The 17737-nt window shown below is 38.5% G+C and overlaps 2 protein-coding genes across 7 annotated transcripts in view; both read left to right on the plus strand.

The window, feature by feature from the left end:
* Nucleotides 1–13615, plus strand: part of LOC109918796 (erlin-1) — a 31780-nt gene extending 18165 nt beyond the window's left edge. For both annotated transcript variants that reach the window (XM_048616300.1, XM_020518740.2), the window contains 5 exons: nt 87–145; nt 1368–1459; nt 6263–6352; nt 10391–10470; nt 11358–13615. In XM_048616300.1, the coding sequence (XP_048472257.1) occupies nt 87–145; nt 1368–1459; nt 6263–6352; nt 10391–10470; nt 11358–11585 (549 nt within the window). In that variant the 3' untranslated portion in view covers nt 11586–13615. The remainder of the gene's footprint in view (nt 1–86; nt 146–1367; nt 1460–6262; nt 6353–10390; nt 10471–11357) is intronic.
* A 914-nt stretch (nt 13616–14529) lies between these two features.
* LOC109935719 (elongation of very long chain fatty acids protein 5-like) overlaps nt 14530–17737 on the plus strand; it is a 59788-nt gene continuing 56580 nt past the window's right edge. For 4 of the 5 annotated variants that reach the window (XM_048616368.1, XM_048616365.1, XM_048616366.1 and 1 more), the window contains exon 1: nt 14530–14560. The gene's annotated coding sequence lies outside the window, so the exon portion shown is untranslated. The remainder of the gene's footprint in view (nt 14561–17737) is intronic. The other variant, XM_048616369.1, reaches the window with a different exon arrangement.

The following is a 17737-nucleotide window of genomic DNA, read 5'->3' on the forward strand; positions in this document are numbered from 1 at the left end:
TGTTCATCCAGCTCTACACCTTGTTATCTCTGCCAAGATGTTAGATCTTTTAATAATTATTGTATCTTTTTCTTGCAAACCAACAGGCTGTTCGAGTTACAAAACCTAAAATTCCAGAGGCAATTAGAAGGAATTTTGAACTTATGTAAGTTTTTTGTTTCACATTCTGTACATTTGTAGCTGTATTAAATATTGGATTTATTCTTCAATATTTATTGTGTTAAGAAATAAGCATTTAAACACAGGAGTCTAACACTTGCAAGTTTATTCATGGTCCAATTACCTCTCTGAAACAGTCAGTGATTCTTTGCTGTGTAAGATTGTACATTGTAGTTAAGCTCAACTTTTTAAAACATCTTTATATACTTTGCACAAATTTGTCAGTTTTTAATCAAGTAATGCCATGCTTTTGGAGGAGTTACTTCTGTTTAGATCAAGCAAAAGAACAAAACATGCCTTACATGACTGACCTAGAGATAAGAGAGCCTCTAACTCATCGTTGGTAACCACTCACTGCAAAGTATGGTTGTCCACCTCAGAAATTCTGTCACTGGTCATGGGTTACATCGGTCCCTGAATGGCTGATTAGAGTGATCCTAGACCTGTATCTCTGACCACAGATTTGGCATGGGTATATACGTAGGTCCTTGTGTGGAACATCTCTTAATGGAATGCATGGTCCTTGACAGAAGGTTAATTTTGTTCCAGTGGCAAGGAAGCCTCCACAACTGGGGATCTCTCAGCCCTTGTAGCCTTCATCTGCTGTCACAGCCATTGCTATCACATGAATGCCTGAATAGCCAGTGAGGACTTGTTCTGGATTGTGCTTTATCTGCTTCCTCCCTCGGATCTTACTGTCACGGTAACCCTGCCAGGTGCTGAGAACTCCTGACAGCATCACTCTCAGGCTCAACAGAGCAGCCAAGCCTGTCCACCACAGCAAGGGGAAATCCACAGAATGGAACCTTTCAGAATGTATGAGAGTAATAGTGCACTTGACCTCCCAAAGTCAAGCTATTTGTGACTTCTGAAAAGTTCCAATGCCTGAACGTTTCTGCAGGTTTTGAACTTTGGAGTACAAAATGGATTGTTTGTTTATACTTTATCTGTTTAATCTGTCAACAAAAATATCTCGTGTATGTGTGCGCACGTTGCACTAGGTTTAAAAATTAGTCTATCATTTTTGACGTCTGAAATTTCTTGTCGAAAATATTGACTCTTCGTCCCCCTCTCCCCACAACCCCATTTCCCTCAAAACAAAAAGGTCTGTGGTGCCTGGGAGACCGAGGAGTTATTGCAGCGCATGACGTTTGAGACTTCTTGGTAAATATAATTTTCTACTTTGTTCACAACTTTGTTTATTTCAGGGAAGCAGAGAAAACAAAGTTGCTTATTTCTACACAGAGGCAAAAGGTTGTGGAACAAGAGGCTGAGACTGAAAGAAAACGGGCTATTATTGGTATGTATCAATTTGGAAAACTTCATTGTGCACTTTGAAAATTTTACCTTCTGCCTGTGTGCTGGCATTTCCAGCTGCTTTTGAACTTGGTGTTGCTTTTTCTCTGGAACTGTAATAACCAGAGTGCACAAGAGGAATCCATATCATAAAAGTCAGGCATTGAAAGCATTTGTAGCACCTGAGGAGTTGGTTGGGTGGGTGTCTGAATGTCTGTCTTATCAATCATCTGAATTGCAGTTTTCTCTACTTTAACGTGAATAGTTTGACTGAAAAAAGTTTGAAGTAACAATGTTGTATGCAGGACCAAAAAACGCTTTTTCAGTTAGCTCTATGAAGTTTGATTCATTTTAAGTAAAATATCTGAGGTGGGTTTGTGGTACAGCTTCTAGTTTTGCTGAGGGGGTTTGTTACTGTGAACTGCTGGAGAGTGACAGGAATTTTTTTTTTTTTTTTTTTTTTGAGGTCCTTTGGGCTGGAACAGTAGTAGAACAAACATGTGGCCATCGACCTGATGAAAAGCCATACGCTTGAGCCGTTCAATATTTTTCACACTGAAAAAACAATTTGCAGGATGATCAACGCAGTCCCTGGGGCATAGGAGGCTGAGGGGGGTGACCTTTTATAGAGGTTTATAAAATCACGAGAGGCATGGATGGGGTGAACGGACAAGGTCTCTTCCCCAGGGTAGGGGAGTCCAAAAATAGAAGGCATAGGTTTAAGGTGAGAGGGGAAAGATCTAAAAAGGACCTAGGGGGCAATTTCTTTCCCCACAGAGGGTGGTGTGCATATGGAATAAGCTGCCAGAGGAAGTGATGGAGGCTGGTACAATTACAACATTTAAAAGGCATCTGGATGGGTACATGAATAGAAAGGGTTTAGAGGGATATGTGCCAAATGTTGGCAAATGGAACTAGAATAATTTAGGATATCTGGTTGGCATAAACAAGTTGGACCGAAGGACGTGTTTCCATTTTGTCCTTTATGACTATGACTTAAAAGATCATTTTTAACTGGGGAGGTTTGAGTCATGAGGCTCAAGTTCACAAGTAGCAAGGTGTAATAACGTGCAATATTAAACTAACCATGAGATTTCAGTGTTTCCAGATATATATTTAGGTGATCTGGTTATTGATGATACAGATTTTTTTGAATAAAACTTCAGTGGCTAGAGTGTTTTTTTTTTGTGATTACTTTCCAAGTACAAGCATCAAGTTAGGAATTGTAGTTTTCTGGAGCAGCAGCTTCTTTAGCGTAGGATTCCATGAACAATGACTCAAAAGGGCCACCAGATTACTTCTAATTGCTCACTTGTAGCTCAATCATTTGTCAGTGAAACAAGAGATTGTGCTAAACGCTAAGTTTACAATAAAACTCTTGTGCTGCCTAATTCAGCATATGTTTATCAGTCTGTTAAAAATCATGGAATCTTGCAGCATAGGGGAGCCTTGAGCACATCATGCCAATGTTGGCTGTATGAAAGAAGTTAGTCTTGCTCTCCAGGGTTCATTCCTTATTTGCTCTGCTTTTTGTGAAATATAGTTGTCCTCGCCTATTTCAATGAGATTGTTGCTAACTTTGTATGCTTAAAAGTTACATTTAATTCAGAAGTTGAGGCACTAAGGGACGTTTTTGTGGAAATGACTATACCCACAAGAAAATATTTGTAGGTTCTGACAGAATAAGGTACATAACTCATTTTATGTTGAAATCATCACCAATATTTTATCTCCTGCAGCATCAGAGATCTGAAAATCATTCCATTCTCTTCCTTGATAACCTCAATGTAGCACAGTTACTTTAACAGTGGTCACCTTGTTTTTATTGTAAGGAACGGGGACATGTTTCTCATTACTCATTTGTGCCAGTAAGGCTAAAGAATTTTATCTGCTGAAAGGTTTAAATGAAAGAATGATTAAATTATGTCTCTCTTTCTAGGGGCAATGTTCATTTATTTTTGTTAAGACCTTGAATGTTGTAGTTAGAACCCTTGTTCACTTCAGTAAATAATTTCTTTACAGTTGAATTATAAACTACAGCATTTAAATAATTATCTACCACAATAGAATAAATTTTAATTAACTTCAAACTATTTACGCCACTTTTTAAAATTTTGGTTCTGACTATTCTTTTGCTGTCAAATCCATCAGGCATCTAAATTTTATTGTCAGCCTGTTACTGAATAATTTAACATGCTAATATTTTAGTTTGAATTAATTGTAAAGGATTATTGTTTTAGTCAAGTTTTTGTTTTACATGTTCATGGGGTATGAACTTTGCTGGCAAGCCCAGAATTTATTGTTCATACCTAATTGCCCTTTAGAGGGTGGCAATGAACTGCTATCTTGATCATCTTCAGTAGACTGCCTGGTGTAGGTACATGCAGACAGCAGTTTGGAAGGGAGATCCTGGATCATGAAGGAATGGTGATTATTTCATTCCAAATCCAGATGCTGTTTAATTTGGAGGGGTACTTGCAGGTGTTGATGGTCCCATGCATCTACTGCCCCTTGTCCTTCTGGTTGATAGAGGTTGTATGTTTGGAACATGGTGTTGAAGGAGGCTTGGTAAGTTGCTGAAGTGCATTGTATAGATAGTACGTTACGGATGATGGATGGGATGTTGATCAAGTGGGTTGCTTTGTCTTGGATGGTGTTGAGCTTGTGTTGATGGAGCCACACACCTGTAATTTAAGAGTGTAGATAGAAACACAGAAAATAGCAACTAGAGTAGGCCATTTGGCCATTTTGAGCCTGCTGTGTCATTCAGTATGATCATGGTGGATCATCCAACTCAGTATCCACTTTCTTACCACACTTTTAGATCTCTTTAGTCCTAAGAACAATATCTGATTCCTTGTTGAAAACATTCAATAATTTGGCCTCAGTTGCTTTCTATGGTAGAATTTTTTAAAAGCTCGCCCCTCTCCAGGTGAAGAAATTTCTCCTCATGTTATTCCTAAATGGCCTACCTATGTCATTAGATTGTGATCCCTGGTTATGGACTCCCCAGTCATTGGAAACCTCCTTCCTCTGTTTACCCATTTCTGTTAGAATTGTATAGGTCTGTATGAAATTTCTCTCTTCTCTGACTTCCTTCTCCCACCACCAATTCTTCTAAACTTCAGTAAATATAGTCCTAACCGATCCAGTATCTCTTTGTATGTTAGTCCTGCCATCCCAGGAATCAGTCTGGTACATGTTAGTTGCACTCCCACCTTAGCCAGAATGTCCTTACTCCAATAAGGAGACCAAAACTGTGCACACTATCCAGGTGTGGTCTCATCAAGGCTGTATATACACTTGCAGCAAGCAGTTCCTGCTCCTGTGCTTATCCTCTCATTATGAAGGCCAACATACCATTTGCTACCTTGACTGCCTGCTGGATCTGCATGCATACTTTGAGTGGTGTACCAGGGCACCCCAGATCTCATTGCATCTCCCCTTTTCCAATCTATTGTCGTTCATAGTTGTCAGGCTTCATGGAGTCAGGGTATGAGTTACTAACTGCATAATTCCTGTTCTCTTAGCTACTTTGACACTGTCAGTATTTGTACGGCTGATCCAGTCGAGTTTCTGGTCAATAGTAACCCCAGAATATTCAGCTGTGGTAATATTGTTGAATGTCAAGGGAAAATGGTTACATTCTTTGTCTTGTTGGTGATGGTTAGCACTTACTTAGTGTGAATGTTATTGATTACTTTAGCAACCCAAACATGAATATCGTCCATGTCTTGCTGCGTATGGGTGCGGGCATCTTTGCTATCTGGGGACTCGCATGTGGTATTGAACATTGGGCAGTTAACACCGTACACCCCTAATTTGATCACATGATGGCAGGTGATAATTGAACGTAAGACTCTGCTCAGAAATCTCGTGGAGATGTCCTGGGGCAGAGATGATTGACCTCCAACAACTGCAACCATCTGGTCTTTTGTGCTAAGTATAATTCCAAGCGGTGGAGGGCTTTCTTCCGGATTCCCGTTAACTAACTTTTCTCTACGGTGTCTTGATGCTACACTTCATTGAGGGCAATATCACTCACCACCTTTTTCTTTTGTTGAACTTTTTTTGTCAAACTTTTATTTTGTTTGTCTTTGGACTAAGACTGTTATGAGGTCCATAGTGAGTGTTTTTGTCTCTGGCAGAACCTAACCTGAGCAGCAGTGAACATAATTGCTGTTTGGTGTGTCCTTGTGATAGTGCAGTCACTTATGTGCTGTTGACAATAATGTGTCACCTTGCTGTTAAGATGGTAATTGGCTATGTTGGCTGATACCTGTACTCTGTAATGATGGAGAAGTGGATTTGTCCTGTAACATTTTAAATTTAAGAGGTTGCAAGACAAAATGGTCCAAGAGATGCTTGGTGTTCCTATGCATTATGTATTTGATACCAATGTTTAAGGTACTTTTTTTTTTAAATGAGAAGGTCGGCAAGTCCGTGGGTTGTGAATGGGAATTTGTACGCAAGTCAGAACACAATACAGGACAATATAAAGAAGCAGTTCATAAGTATAGGAGATGGTTTGTGTTGAAAATTTAAAGTTACAGTACGATGAGATCATGCTTGTAAGTGTGGGCATTCATAAATTGGGGTCCTCTGTATTTGTGGTTAGTTTCAGAATATGGTTAAAATCAAAAGCACAAGGCAACTTGGTCTTAACAGAGGCCACTTTTTCGCACAGTCGTTGAGTATATGATCTTGTACAATCATCAGAAAATTATACCATTGCTTTACGAAGCTCAAGCATTTTATTTTTTGAATACTGTGTGATTTGTACATTGCCTGTTTTGTCAATATACAGAGGCAGAAAAAGTTGCACAAGTAGCCCAGATTCAATTTCAACAAAAAGTTATGGAAAAGGAAACACTGAAGAAGATTTCTCAAATTGAAGGTGAGTATTTTGGCAACATCTGATCATTCTGAAGTTTAACTGCACGCACTGAAATTAGTTTAATTTGGATGATGAAGTGCTGTCTATTTTAGCTCTAGCTTGAATGTTAACTGATCAGCTGTATAACAAGATAGTATGTACTTGTATCTCAGCCTCAAGGTATCTATCTATCCACCTAAATCATGTCGCTTGTTCCAATTTCTTTTCTCTTATTATGATGCCATCTAATATTGTTACTGCCTGAGTCAGATCCCATACTAAAATTTGGTATGAAAAATCTTTTGTATTTTCTTTTGGTTTCAACAAAGCAGTCTTTCACTGAAACACCAGCACACAATGCTGCAGGTTTGGTTTTAACAATAAAGCAGAAGTTTATAGTGCAAATGAAATGAAGATAAAATAGAATAAACTAAACTATTTACATACAGCACAGTTTAAAGATTTCTAAACATATAATAAAAATCAATCCCATTAGTTCCAACAGTAGAAGTAGTGTTGGGGGTCTTAGAAAATATAGAAGTGGATAAATCTCCAGGACCTGATCAGGTGTAGGGTCTAGGCCGGACACGTCAGCCTTCCTGCCCCTCTGATGCTGCTTGGCCTGCTGTGTTCATCCAGCTGTATACCTTGTTATCTCAGGTGTATCCTAGGGTGTTTTTGGAAGTTAGGGAGGAAAATGTGGGGCCTCTAGCAGAAGTATTTCTATCATCTATAACCATGGGTGAGGTGCTGGAGGATAGCTCATGTTGGCCTTTATTTGAGAAAGGCTAAAGGAGAAGCCTGGAAACTATAGACCGGTGAGTCTGATGTCCGTGATGGCTAAGTTTTTGGAGGTGATTCTGAAATGTAGGATTTACATGCATTTTGAGAGGCAAGGAATGATCAGGGATAGTCAGTCTGGTTTTGTGCAAGGGAAACCATGTCTCACAAACTTGATTGAGTTTTTTCAGGAAGGAACCAAAAAGATTGAGAGCAGAGCGATAGACGTTGTTTACTTTGACTTTACTAAAGCCTTTGATAAGGTTCTGCACAGTAAACTAATTGTATCAAGTTAGATCACATGTGATTCAGGGTGAGCTTGCCAATTGGATACAAAATTGGCTTTATGGTCGGAGTCAGTGATGGTGAAGGGTAGTTTTTTTTGGACAGGAGGCCTGTGACTAGTGGTGTTCCACAGGGATTGGTGCTGGGTCCACTTTTGTTTGTCATTTATATAAAATGATTTGTATGAGCATTGAAGACATGGTTAGTAAGTTTGTGGATGACACTAAGATTGATGGTGCAGTGGACACTGAAGATGGTTTCTTAAGATTACAAGAAGATCTTGATCAATTGGGTCAATGGGCTGAGGAGTAGTGGATGAATTCATATTTGGTTCAATGTGAGGTATTGCATTTTGGTAAAACAAACAAGGGCAGGACTTGTACAATTAATGGTAGGGCGTTGGATAGTCTTATAGAACAGAAAGACCTAGGATTTGAGGTACGTAAGTCATTAAAATTTGTGTCACATATTGGGTGGCTAAGAAGGTGTTTAGCACACTTGCCTTCAATGTTCAGATCATTGAGTACAGGAGTTGGGTCATCTTGTTGAGGTTGTACAGAATGTTGGTGAGGCCTCTTCTGGAGTACTGTGTGCCATTCTTCTGGTCACCCTGTTATGGGAAGGACAATATTAAAGAGGTGAGGGTTCAGAAGAGATTCGCCAGGATGTTGCCATGAATGGGGGGTTTGAGTTACAAAAGTAGGCTGAATAGGTTGGGACTTTTTTTCACTGGAGCACAGGAGGTTGAGGGGTGATCTTATAGAGGTTTATAAAATCATGAGGGGCAGAGATAAGATGAATAGCAAAGGTCTTTTCCCTGAGGTGAGGGAGTTCAAAACTAGGGGGCAAATTTTTAAGGCGAGAGGAGAACGTTTTATGAAGGGCAACTTTTTTTTTTTAACACATTGGTTCATGTGTGGAGTGAATTGCCAGAGGAAGTGGTGGATGCAGGTACAGTTACAATGTTTAAAAGACATTTAGATAAGTATGTGAATAGGCATGTTTTGGAGGAATATGGGCCAAATGCAGGTAGTTGGGACTATTTTAGTTTGGCAAGATGGTTGGCGTGGAGTAGTTGGACCAAAGGGTCTGTTTCCATGCTGTATGACTCTGGCATTCCATTGCAGTACCCACCAGGAAGAACACCCTACTCTATCCCGTATTGGGTTTGACTTCGCTGCAGTTTCACTTCCCAATTGTGAGAACCTGATGGTCTCTTCCTTGGTTTGTCTTTTAACTGTACTTGCACTTTCTCAGCATCTCGCAACCCCTTCAGGGTTTTAACCAAGCACTCTGGCCTAGAACCTTTTAAACTAAACTCCTGAAACTGAGAAATCTTTTCTTAACAGACCTAAATTACATCTTTCTCAAGGAACTGTTTTACACATCCAGCTTTAGCTAAAACTTCTCAGACTGAAAGGTTGAAGTTTTTTCTTCCAAGCTATAGGTGTTTCCCCAATCAAGAGAAAACCATCCAATCTCTGATTTTCCGCAGTAAAAGCCTAATGCACAACTATATACTTAGTTTGCTTGTAAACTCTCCCAATAAATACAGAATCCTATTACTCTCCAGGAAGCCTCCCCCAATCCTGTTCTAAAAGTAATCACCATGGCTACAGCGGTACTTCAGAGTTATCAATTAAACTCCGACACAGACCAAACCCACATGTCATTAGTTCAAAATCTAAGTTCTTAAAAGAAACAGTATTAAAATATGTATATAAATACTCCCAAAAGACACTTCCTCCTGAGTGAAGTTCCATGATACCAGTCGTCCTTAAGTATGTGAACTAAATGGGCAATAGCCCTTGCAGTGAGTGGCAGATAGCTTTTTGACCATGATCACAGTTATTTAGTAGCAAATGCTGATAAACAATAGCCACAAGCCAAAATCTTGCTACATCTTTTTCATTGACAGGCATGGGACTTAGTTTTAGCACTCTATTATAACTTGCAGATTGAACCTGAGACTTTGTCTGCTGGGTCAGTTATTTATTGAATAAATGCCATTCTTTGTAGGTGATCTTTGCAAATGGGTTCTTTTGAGATTGCCTGACAAACATACAAACTTGATGGCTGTGCTTCTCAGGTGACCACCTTTCTTCATCAAAATAACAGAGAGCGCTTGAAAGAATTACTTGGGACACTAGTAATAATTGTAGTCCCTGGAGACTTGTTTTTGAGGGCTTTGCATCACAAGTCACTAGGGACGTATGGATTAGCCTATTTTCTTCATGTCGTCTCAGCATTTCCATTCAATAAACAATTCATAGTGTTTCTTGGCACACTTTTGGGAATTCTACAACCCTTGACTAGAAAATGTAGTCACCTGCAAAAAGTGCAAGATTAAATGTAGATGAATTCCAACTCCTGGGATAGATTTTCATTCAAGTCGCATCACAAAGGAGAAATTCATTTCAGCTGGTATTTAAGTCCACTTTTTTCTAATGACTGTCTTTTGCATTACTTTAAACACTTGTGTTCAAAAGGTGACTGTTAAGTCTACGTGTAAATAATCTTACTTACTATTTGATTCTCTTGAAATCTTGTTTTGCATTTTTTTGTTAAATAGTCTACATACTTGCTCTGTGCTTCATTACTACGTTCATATTTTTCCACATGGAGAAGAGACAAGAGGCCAGGTTTCAAGTACACTAGGGAGGTCTTGTCTGCTTTTTCATTATATAAATTTAGGATTTACAAGCAGCTGTAGTTTCAGTTCTTTGGGACAGTTGATTATTTATTGATGTATGCTTTTCCAGAAACAACTGCTTCAAAATGGAGTAGTGGAAGATTTTGATGTGACATTGCTGCATTTGTTTCTAACAGCCAAGTCTGCCTAGTTCACTGTATTCTGCATCCATGTTTCACTGGCAGTCTCAATTCACGACATAGATTAAATGTTGATGTACTTTGTTTTGTACTGTAGTTGCCAGGTGGCGTATAATGTTTAATGTGAGAAGTAGTGATTCAATTGTTTTGGTTTGCTTCTAGATGCTACTTATTTAGCCAAACAGAAAGCCAAAGCAGATGCAGACTTCTACACTGCACAGAAGACTGCAGAAGCCAACCGGGTATGAAAACCTCTTCCTGTGCACTTGATTTCAATGTATAATTGCTAAATAGAAACAAGTGTTGTCTGTATTCCATTGTAGAATAGTTGGAATGGAAAAGGAGATTCCATGTGTCGATACATGAGAACTGTACATGATTCAGCAATGTAAACAGACTGGTTTTGTTCTTTATATCCATTTTTTAAAAGCTTCTCGCATACTTTCCACGTTCCCCACCTTCTCAAGTCTATAGATATTGAATTATTGTGTATCCATTCCAATCAGAACTAGTTTGTTAGAGAAAGATTAACCAGTTTTATTCTGGTGTGCAATTTACATGTACATTGTTTTGTCTCTTACCTGTTGATAACATGGAAATTTAGATGGTGTGATTGTTCATTTTACGACCTAACAAGTTGTTATTTAGCAATGGTTTTTGAGTTTATTCACTCATGGAGTATGCTGGCTCGCCAGCTTTTATTGCCCATCCCTAGTTGCCTTTTGAGAAGGTGGTGGTGAGCTCCCTTCTGGAACTGCTGCAGCCCACATGCTGTGGGTTGACTCACAATATTGTTAGGGGGGGAATTCCAGGATTTTGACCCAGTGAAGGAACGACGATATATTTCCAAGTCAGGATGGTGAGTGGCTTGGAGGGGAGCTTGCAGGTGGTGGTGTTCCCAAGTGGTCATGGGTTTGGAAGGTCGAATGATCTTTGGTGAATTTCTGCCAAAATTGAAGACCAAGAAAATAGTGTTAAATTTATTTTCATGGTTAGAAAAATGAATCTTGATAAGGATTCAGGATTCCTTTGCAACTACTAATTATATACCAAGCATGATGATTACTGGGTTTAGCATTATTCCTGTTTCAGTAGTGAATTCAAATCTGTTTTCTTCCCTTCCTAACAGTTAAAACTAACTAAAGAGTATCTGGAGATGGCTAAATACCAAGCAATTTCAACAAACAGCAAAATTTACTTTGGAAGTGACATCCCAGACATGTTTTTGGATACGAGTGTCTTTCAGCAGAACACTGATAGGAGGACTGAGGAAACTTCTTCCTGTGAGGATAAGACATCTAAAGCTGCATCAAGTACAAGACAAAAAGATGCAATAAAAGACTCCACAGAGACTTAGTCTGAAGAAACTAGAAATGACAGTGCTTTGTTCAATATTGAAGAATATGGATTATACAAAATAGTTGGACTATGCTTGCAAGGATTCTGGTATGACAACCATCAGATTGGGTGTAGCATTCTATTAAGGGGTACTGTTTTTATAAAGCAATGCTGGAATGACAACATTGAAATTTTGACACATTACTAATGACTAAAACTCTATTTACGATCAGTATTTCCAAACACTCATTCCATGTCAAAAGCTGATATGTGTGTGTCTAATACAAAATGTTGCACCTAACTGAAAGCTGACTGTGATATTGTGAATTTACAAATACCTGTAATAAGGATTACTTTGTGTATTTCTAGGCATGTCACAGCATTCATGATTAGAATGTCTAAATGCTGTGATTGTGCATTTTGCAATTGTGACTTTGATTATGATCAAATCAACAGGAAAGTGATTGACAGCTGTGAAGAATATTTTTAACTTGGGCAAACTATAATACTCTTAAACGGATCAATGGAATTAGAAAATATGTTTTAGAATTATCGAGGTACTGTTGTATTTCAGCACCTCACATTACCCTATTTTCCTTTTGATTTTCATTTCTCTTCTAATGATTCCCCTAGTCAGAAGTTGATAATACCGTAATCAATATTAATTTTTTTCTGAAGGAAATGAACTTTTATACTGCCTGTCAAATATATGTTGGCAGTTGTGGGCTCTGGCTGCTTTGGATGCCAGCAAAACGATGCTGATGTGTACTGTTAAAATGCAACAAACGCCTTTTTTTAAGGTAGCTTTGTGAAAGAAATTTTTCTGTTTTGTTTGAAGATGCATTATTGACATTTTAAGGTGGATTTGGGACCTGTTACTGAGTTTTGGAAACTGTTTTTGGCATTGTATTTCCTGCAGCATGAAATCTTGAAAATATTTTTGCTTGACTACTTTTTTCCAATTTATCAACATTTTTAACACTGACTTGAAATCATCCGTTGCAGTTGTTGTATTAATGCCAGTGAAGGTATCCCTTTTAACTAGTTGCAAGTTGCAGTTCTGATGTGGATCCAGCACTGCTTTGGTGGAAAGATTCAAATTTAAAATTTGTTATAGCCATTCACAACTGACCCCTAACTCTAGGTGGTGATGCAAAATTTCTTCGAATCCGTAATGGTCTTTTTCTAATTGAGTTCTCGCACATTGTGTAATTGTTGGAAAAATAAATGAGTTAAAAGGAAATATTAATGTGTTGGATGGGTTGTAGGTAAATATTAAAGGTATCTTTTCCATGCAAAGAGCCCTACTCTGATTTCTGGGCAATTGGTATATGCAGATACTAATGTTTATTTTTGATAATTCACAATACAGTAGAAACATTTTACATCATGCTGTGTAGTTGATATCTTTGTAGTGTTCTAGCTTTTATATGCAATATTTGTAATGAGCGAATGCTTACCTTTATCCCCAGATTTTTTTAAGGTTTTGGTGTTAAAATTGAACATGGGTTCCAATGGGTCTGACTTATTTCTGATGTATAAAGCTGTGCCTGTCTCAAATGATGTACCAAAAAATTCACAATTTCTATATAAGCAACGGTTTGATTTGATTTAAATTTAATTTCATTATATTGGGATTTGTTGGGTTTTCAATGTTGCTGCTTTTGGCTCTAAATATACAATGCAATTTGTTTTCAATTGGTATTTTTGATGTGGACTGTAATAAATAATTTGCACTTAAGTAATTCCAAAAGGCTGATGTCTTAACTTAAAAATAAGAGTTTTCTTTTCAGAATTTGGGAAATAATGGGAAATCCAGAGTTTGAGTATACATACTTTGTGAATCAAACATACGAAGTGTTAAATGCTTTGAGCAGCAGTCTGGAATTTAATTTTGTTTCCTAAAAAAAAAACAAGCAGTTTAAAATATGAATTTGGAGCAATGAAGAACATGAGTAACTATGTCTAAAATGAATTTTTTGTAAACTCAATTATAAGACAAGATTGACTTTTTCCAATAGCTCAAAAAATAAACTTATTTTGATACCATTTTGTCTGACTTTGTGTTATTTAGAAGAAATAGTCATGTTGTGCATATTGTGTATTTAGGTTGTTTGTAAGTAAATGCTCTCACTTTATTTAGAAGTTTTAGACTTGAAATTTACGATGGACTGGAAAAGCCCTGGTGCTATGGATATGGAAGGAAAGCAATTTCTGATGTGCATGTTCTTGATCAAAATGTCTCCAGCCTAACAAGGAAGGAAGGGAGTAGCATTGATTTTTGATTTTAGGGAATGACACAAGCTTACTTGAGTGCCTTACTGTAGAAGATCATCTAATCAACACTGGTCTCACGTTTTAGTTTATCATAGTTATGTAAAGAAACCAGAATGCAGTGAAGGACGAAATTCTCAGCTGGAGAAGATTGAATTTTAGTGCTCTCTGTTGCCCGTGCTTCTGATCTGGAGACAAGTAGTACTCCGGGAGACTGAAAAGGCTAGAAATACTCAGCTGGTTAGGCAGCAAAATTTTTTTAAAGATGGAAACAAAATTAAAATCTTAGGTCAATGGTTTTTCATCATAACTGGGGAGTGGGGTAGGTGGGCACTCAAAGGTTACCAGCTTTTCAACAAGGCCAAGAAACTGGGGAAAGGGAGGAAAGAACATTTAAGATCTAGGATAAACTGGAATTCCATGAGAGAAAACTGGATATCCTTATGTAAAGGTCAATCTCATAAAATCAACCCAATGATTTGTGATCTAAGAAAATATTTTTCAGTTTTCTTGTGTGAAAGTCAACCTACTTTTTAAGGGGTTAAAGCTCAAGTTTCAGAACTGAAGTATAATTTCTACCATCAAGTGAACCACAATTCATCAAAAAAAATTACACGTGATATTTTCTTCATTCACAATTGATAAATAAGACTGGAAAATGTGGATCAATTTTGATTTTTTTTGGGAGGAATAAACAGTGCACATGGAAACAGAATGAAGGTGAGCAACATCCAGAGTGTACTTCAAATAACTGGACACCTGACTTTTAGGTCCTCAGTCATCTCCTTCAGCCTTCCTGGGGAGGAGAGGCTCAGTATTTTCCAATTGAGCCCTTGTAGAAGCCAACTTGGTGCAATGCTCCTGCACCAAAGTCAACGACTAGGAACCCTTAGTGTTACAGATTCCAATAGGGCCATCTTCTTTTATTTCCTTAACACCAAGCTGTGCTGAAACCTCAGGCCCAGCCAAATTGACCACTTCCTGTCTTAGGATGTGAGGGGAGACTAAGATGTAGTAGCAGACATAGGCCACTTGGCTCATTTGAGTCTGCTCTGCCATTCAATAAGCTGATGGTTGATCTGATAATCATCCACACCACTTGCCTGCCTTTTCCCCATAACCCTTGATTCCCATACTATTTAGGAATTAGTCTGTCTCAGCCTTTCATGTACTTAATGACTTATCCTTTACAGTCCTCTGCAGTAAAGATCTCTACAGGTTCACTACTCTGAGGAAAATCCTCTTCATCCCTGTCCCATATGCTGAGATTATCTCTACTGGTTCGAGACACTCCCACAGCGGCTAACAATCTCTTTTTAAAGATTGGGAAGCAGTTCTCTTAAGTAGTGAAGTAGGGTCTGTAACAACCTCTCAACAACTTGCAACCTGGCTGTCTTATGATATGGCCAATGTGGGCATTGGAGGCCACTCCAGGTGCCTGATAATTCAGGGAGAATGTCTAAATGTGAAGCTTTCTATTGGGGATCCTTGTCTCTGCTGCTGTCTGAAAAGATTTCTTGTTACATGTATCTGCACTAAAAATGGAAGGAAGGGGAGTGCAACAATATTGTAGAATCCCTACACTATGGAAGAAGGCCATTTGGCTGATAGAATCCACACTGTCTTTCTGAAGAGCAACTCACCCCCTACCTTTATTGCTGTAACCCTGCATTTCCCATAGCTAATCCCCTAGCCTGCACATACCTGGACACAATAGGCAATTTAGCATGACCAATCCACCTAACCTGCACATTTTTGGACTGTGGGCATAAACCAGATCTCCTGGAGAAAACCCATGCAGACAGGGGGAGAATGTGCAAACTCCATACAGATAGTCACCTGAGGCTCGAATTAAACCCAGATCCCTGGCACTGTAACGTGACAGTGCTAGCCACTGTGCCGCTATAATATACATGGAGTGTCCATTTCCTGTACCAGATCCCGGGAGTCTAAATGAACAGACTCCACATGCTTAAAAAAAAGCCTGCATCCAAAAGGTCATGTCTGTTAATGCTGCCTGACTTGCTGAGTGTTTTTTGTTCTTTTGCTTCAAATATATAGTGTATGAATTCCATTGTGTCACCTCTGTTTCTTTTATGTTTGTTCATTTCATTTTGTTGAACAACTTTGCCTTTCTTCCTTTCCTGGGATTGTTTGGACTTCTTTCCTCCTCCTCCTACAGTTTTTTTTTTAAAAGAATGGTTCACTGCAGATGAGAGGTCTCAACAAAAAGGATTCCATGGACACCAGCAGAGGAAAGCATGGAGAAATGGGTGAAAGCAATGAGCAAAAGTAGTTGATGGGTCTGTGGTAGACAGTGAATAAACACCAAGTGAGTTAAGAATGTGAACATTCAAGGGAGTGGTTGTAAGAGACAAAGTTATTGAAAGAAATACCTGTAAACTTTATGCTAGAATGTCGCTTTGAACATTCCAATGACCTGAGGGATTAATGGGAGCCTTAGTGTTGCAAGTCGAGCTGTAGATAAACAATCCATTGGTCAAAATATTAATGGTGCTGTAGTATTTAATTTACTGTTTGGAATAGCTTATTCACCAGTCGTTGATTTAATTCTTTGTCATCAAATTAGTTACTATTTGAATTTAGATGAGTGAACTGCAGTTGTGTTTCCAGGGTAATTGTATTTTCTAGACAGGGTGTGGTAAAGTGACTTGGTTCCCATAATCATACCTGTCACATGAGATGATGTACAAGAAGTGAATAGAGCCAATTTCATTTTAGGATTGAAGATGAGATGTGTTCAACTGTTTAGGGATTGATGTGAGCTATGGTAGGTTAGATTTTGTGGATTTTTCTTAATTTAACAGCTACACCCTATAAAGGACCAGAAACAGCGCCTAAAGAAAACTGCTTATTCACTTTCCACAATCTTGAAACTACCGTAATCTTGGCTCAGAGTTGGTAAATAGGAAGTGTTAGAGGTAGTGTCTTTGAAAACAATACAATGCTTTGTCCACATATTCGTTCTGGCTCCCCATCTTGCTATGGGTTTGATGTCTCCATTACTGCAGTGGTAGCAGCACTGGGATGATTTCACACTGAGGGAGAAGATTGGGTATTGATAACATGAAACAGGTCAATCAATATTTGTGCATATGATTGTTCTATAGGTCCACAGCTTTCTGGACTTGGACTAAATCTTTACTCCCCTCTATTTCCAGAGTAAAAGAGCAAACTCCTTTCTTCAATTTAAAGGTGCTACTATTCAGTATTTACAGGGTATAATGGGGTAAAGGAAACATTAAATTATCTTACTGTGGCTTAATTTGCCAAGAGATAACAAGATCAAGTGATCAACGTTTTCTGTAATGATGTATGTAATATTTATTATTTATATAATAATGTTTGCTAGTCTTAGCAATATCAGTCAGTTCTAACCACTCAGACCACATCATCTCTTTCCCTCTTTCCCCCTTGCCCCCACTCCAAATCGTCTGATTCTGCCCATTGTTACAATACCTCTCCCTCCATTGATCTTGATCAATTGGGTCAATGGGCTGAAGAGGGGCAGATGGAGCTTAATTTAGATAAATGCAAGGTATTGCATTTTGGTAAAGCAAACAGAGGCAAGACTTGTACAATTAAAAGCAGGGCCTTTAGTGTTGTAGATCAGAGAGACCCAGGGGTTCAGGTACACAATTCTTTGAAGTATGTGTCACATACGAATACGGTGGTTTAGCACACTTGCCTTCATTGCTCAGATCTTTGAGTATAGAAGTTGGGACATCATGTTGAGGTTGTAGAGGACGTCGGTGAAGCCACTTTTGGAGTGCTGTGTCCAGTTCTGGTAGCCCTGTTATAGGAAGGATATTATTAAACTGGAGAGGGTTCAGAAGAGATTTACCAGCATGTTGCCAAAATGTAGGGTTTGAGTTA

Source organism: Rhincodon typus, chromosome 34 (assembly GCF_021869965.1).
Source record: "Rhincodon typus isolate 14 chromosome 34, sRhiTyp1.1, whole genome shotgun sequence".
NCBI classification, from domain to species: Eukaryota; Metazoa; Chordata; class Chondrichthyes; order Orectolobiformes; family Rhincodontidae; genus Rhincodon; species Rhincodon typus.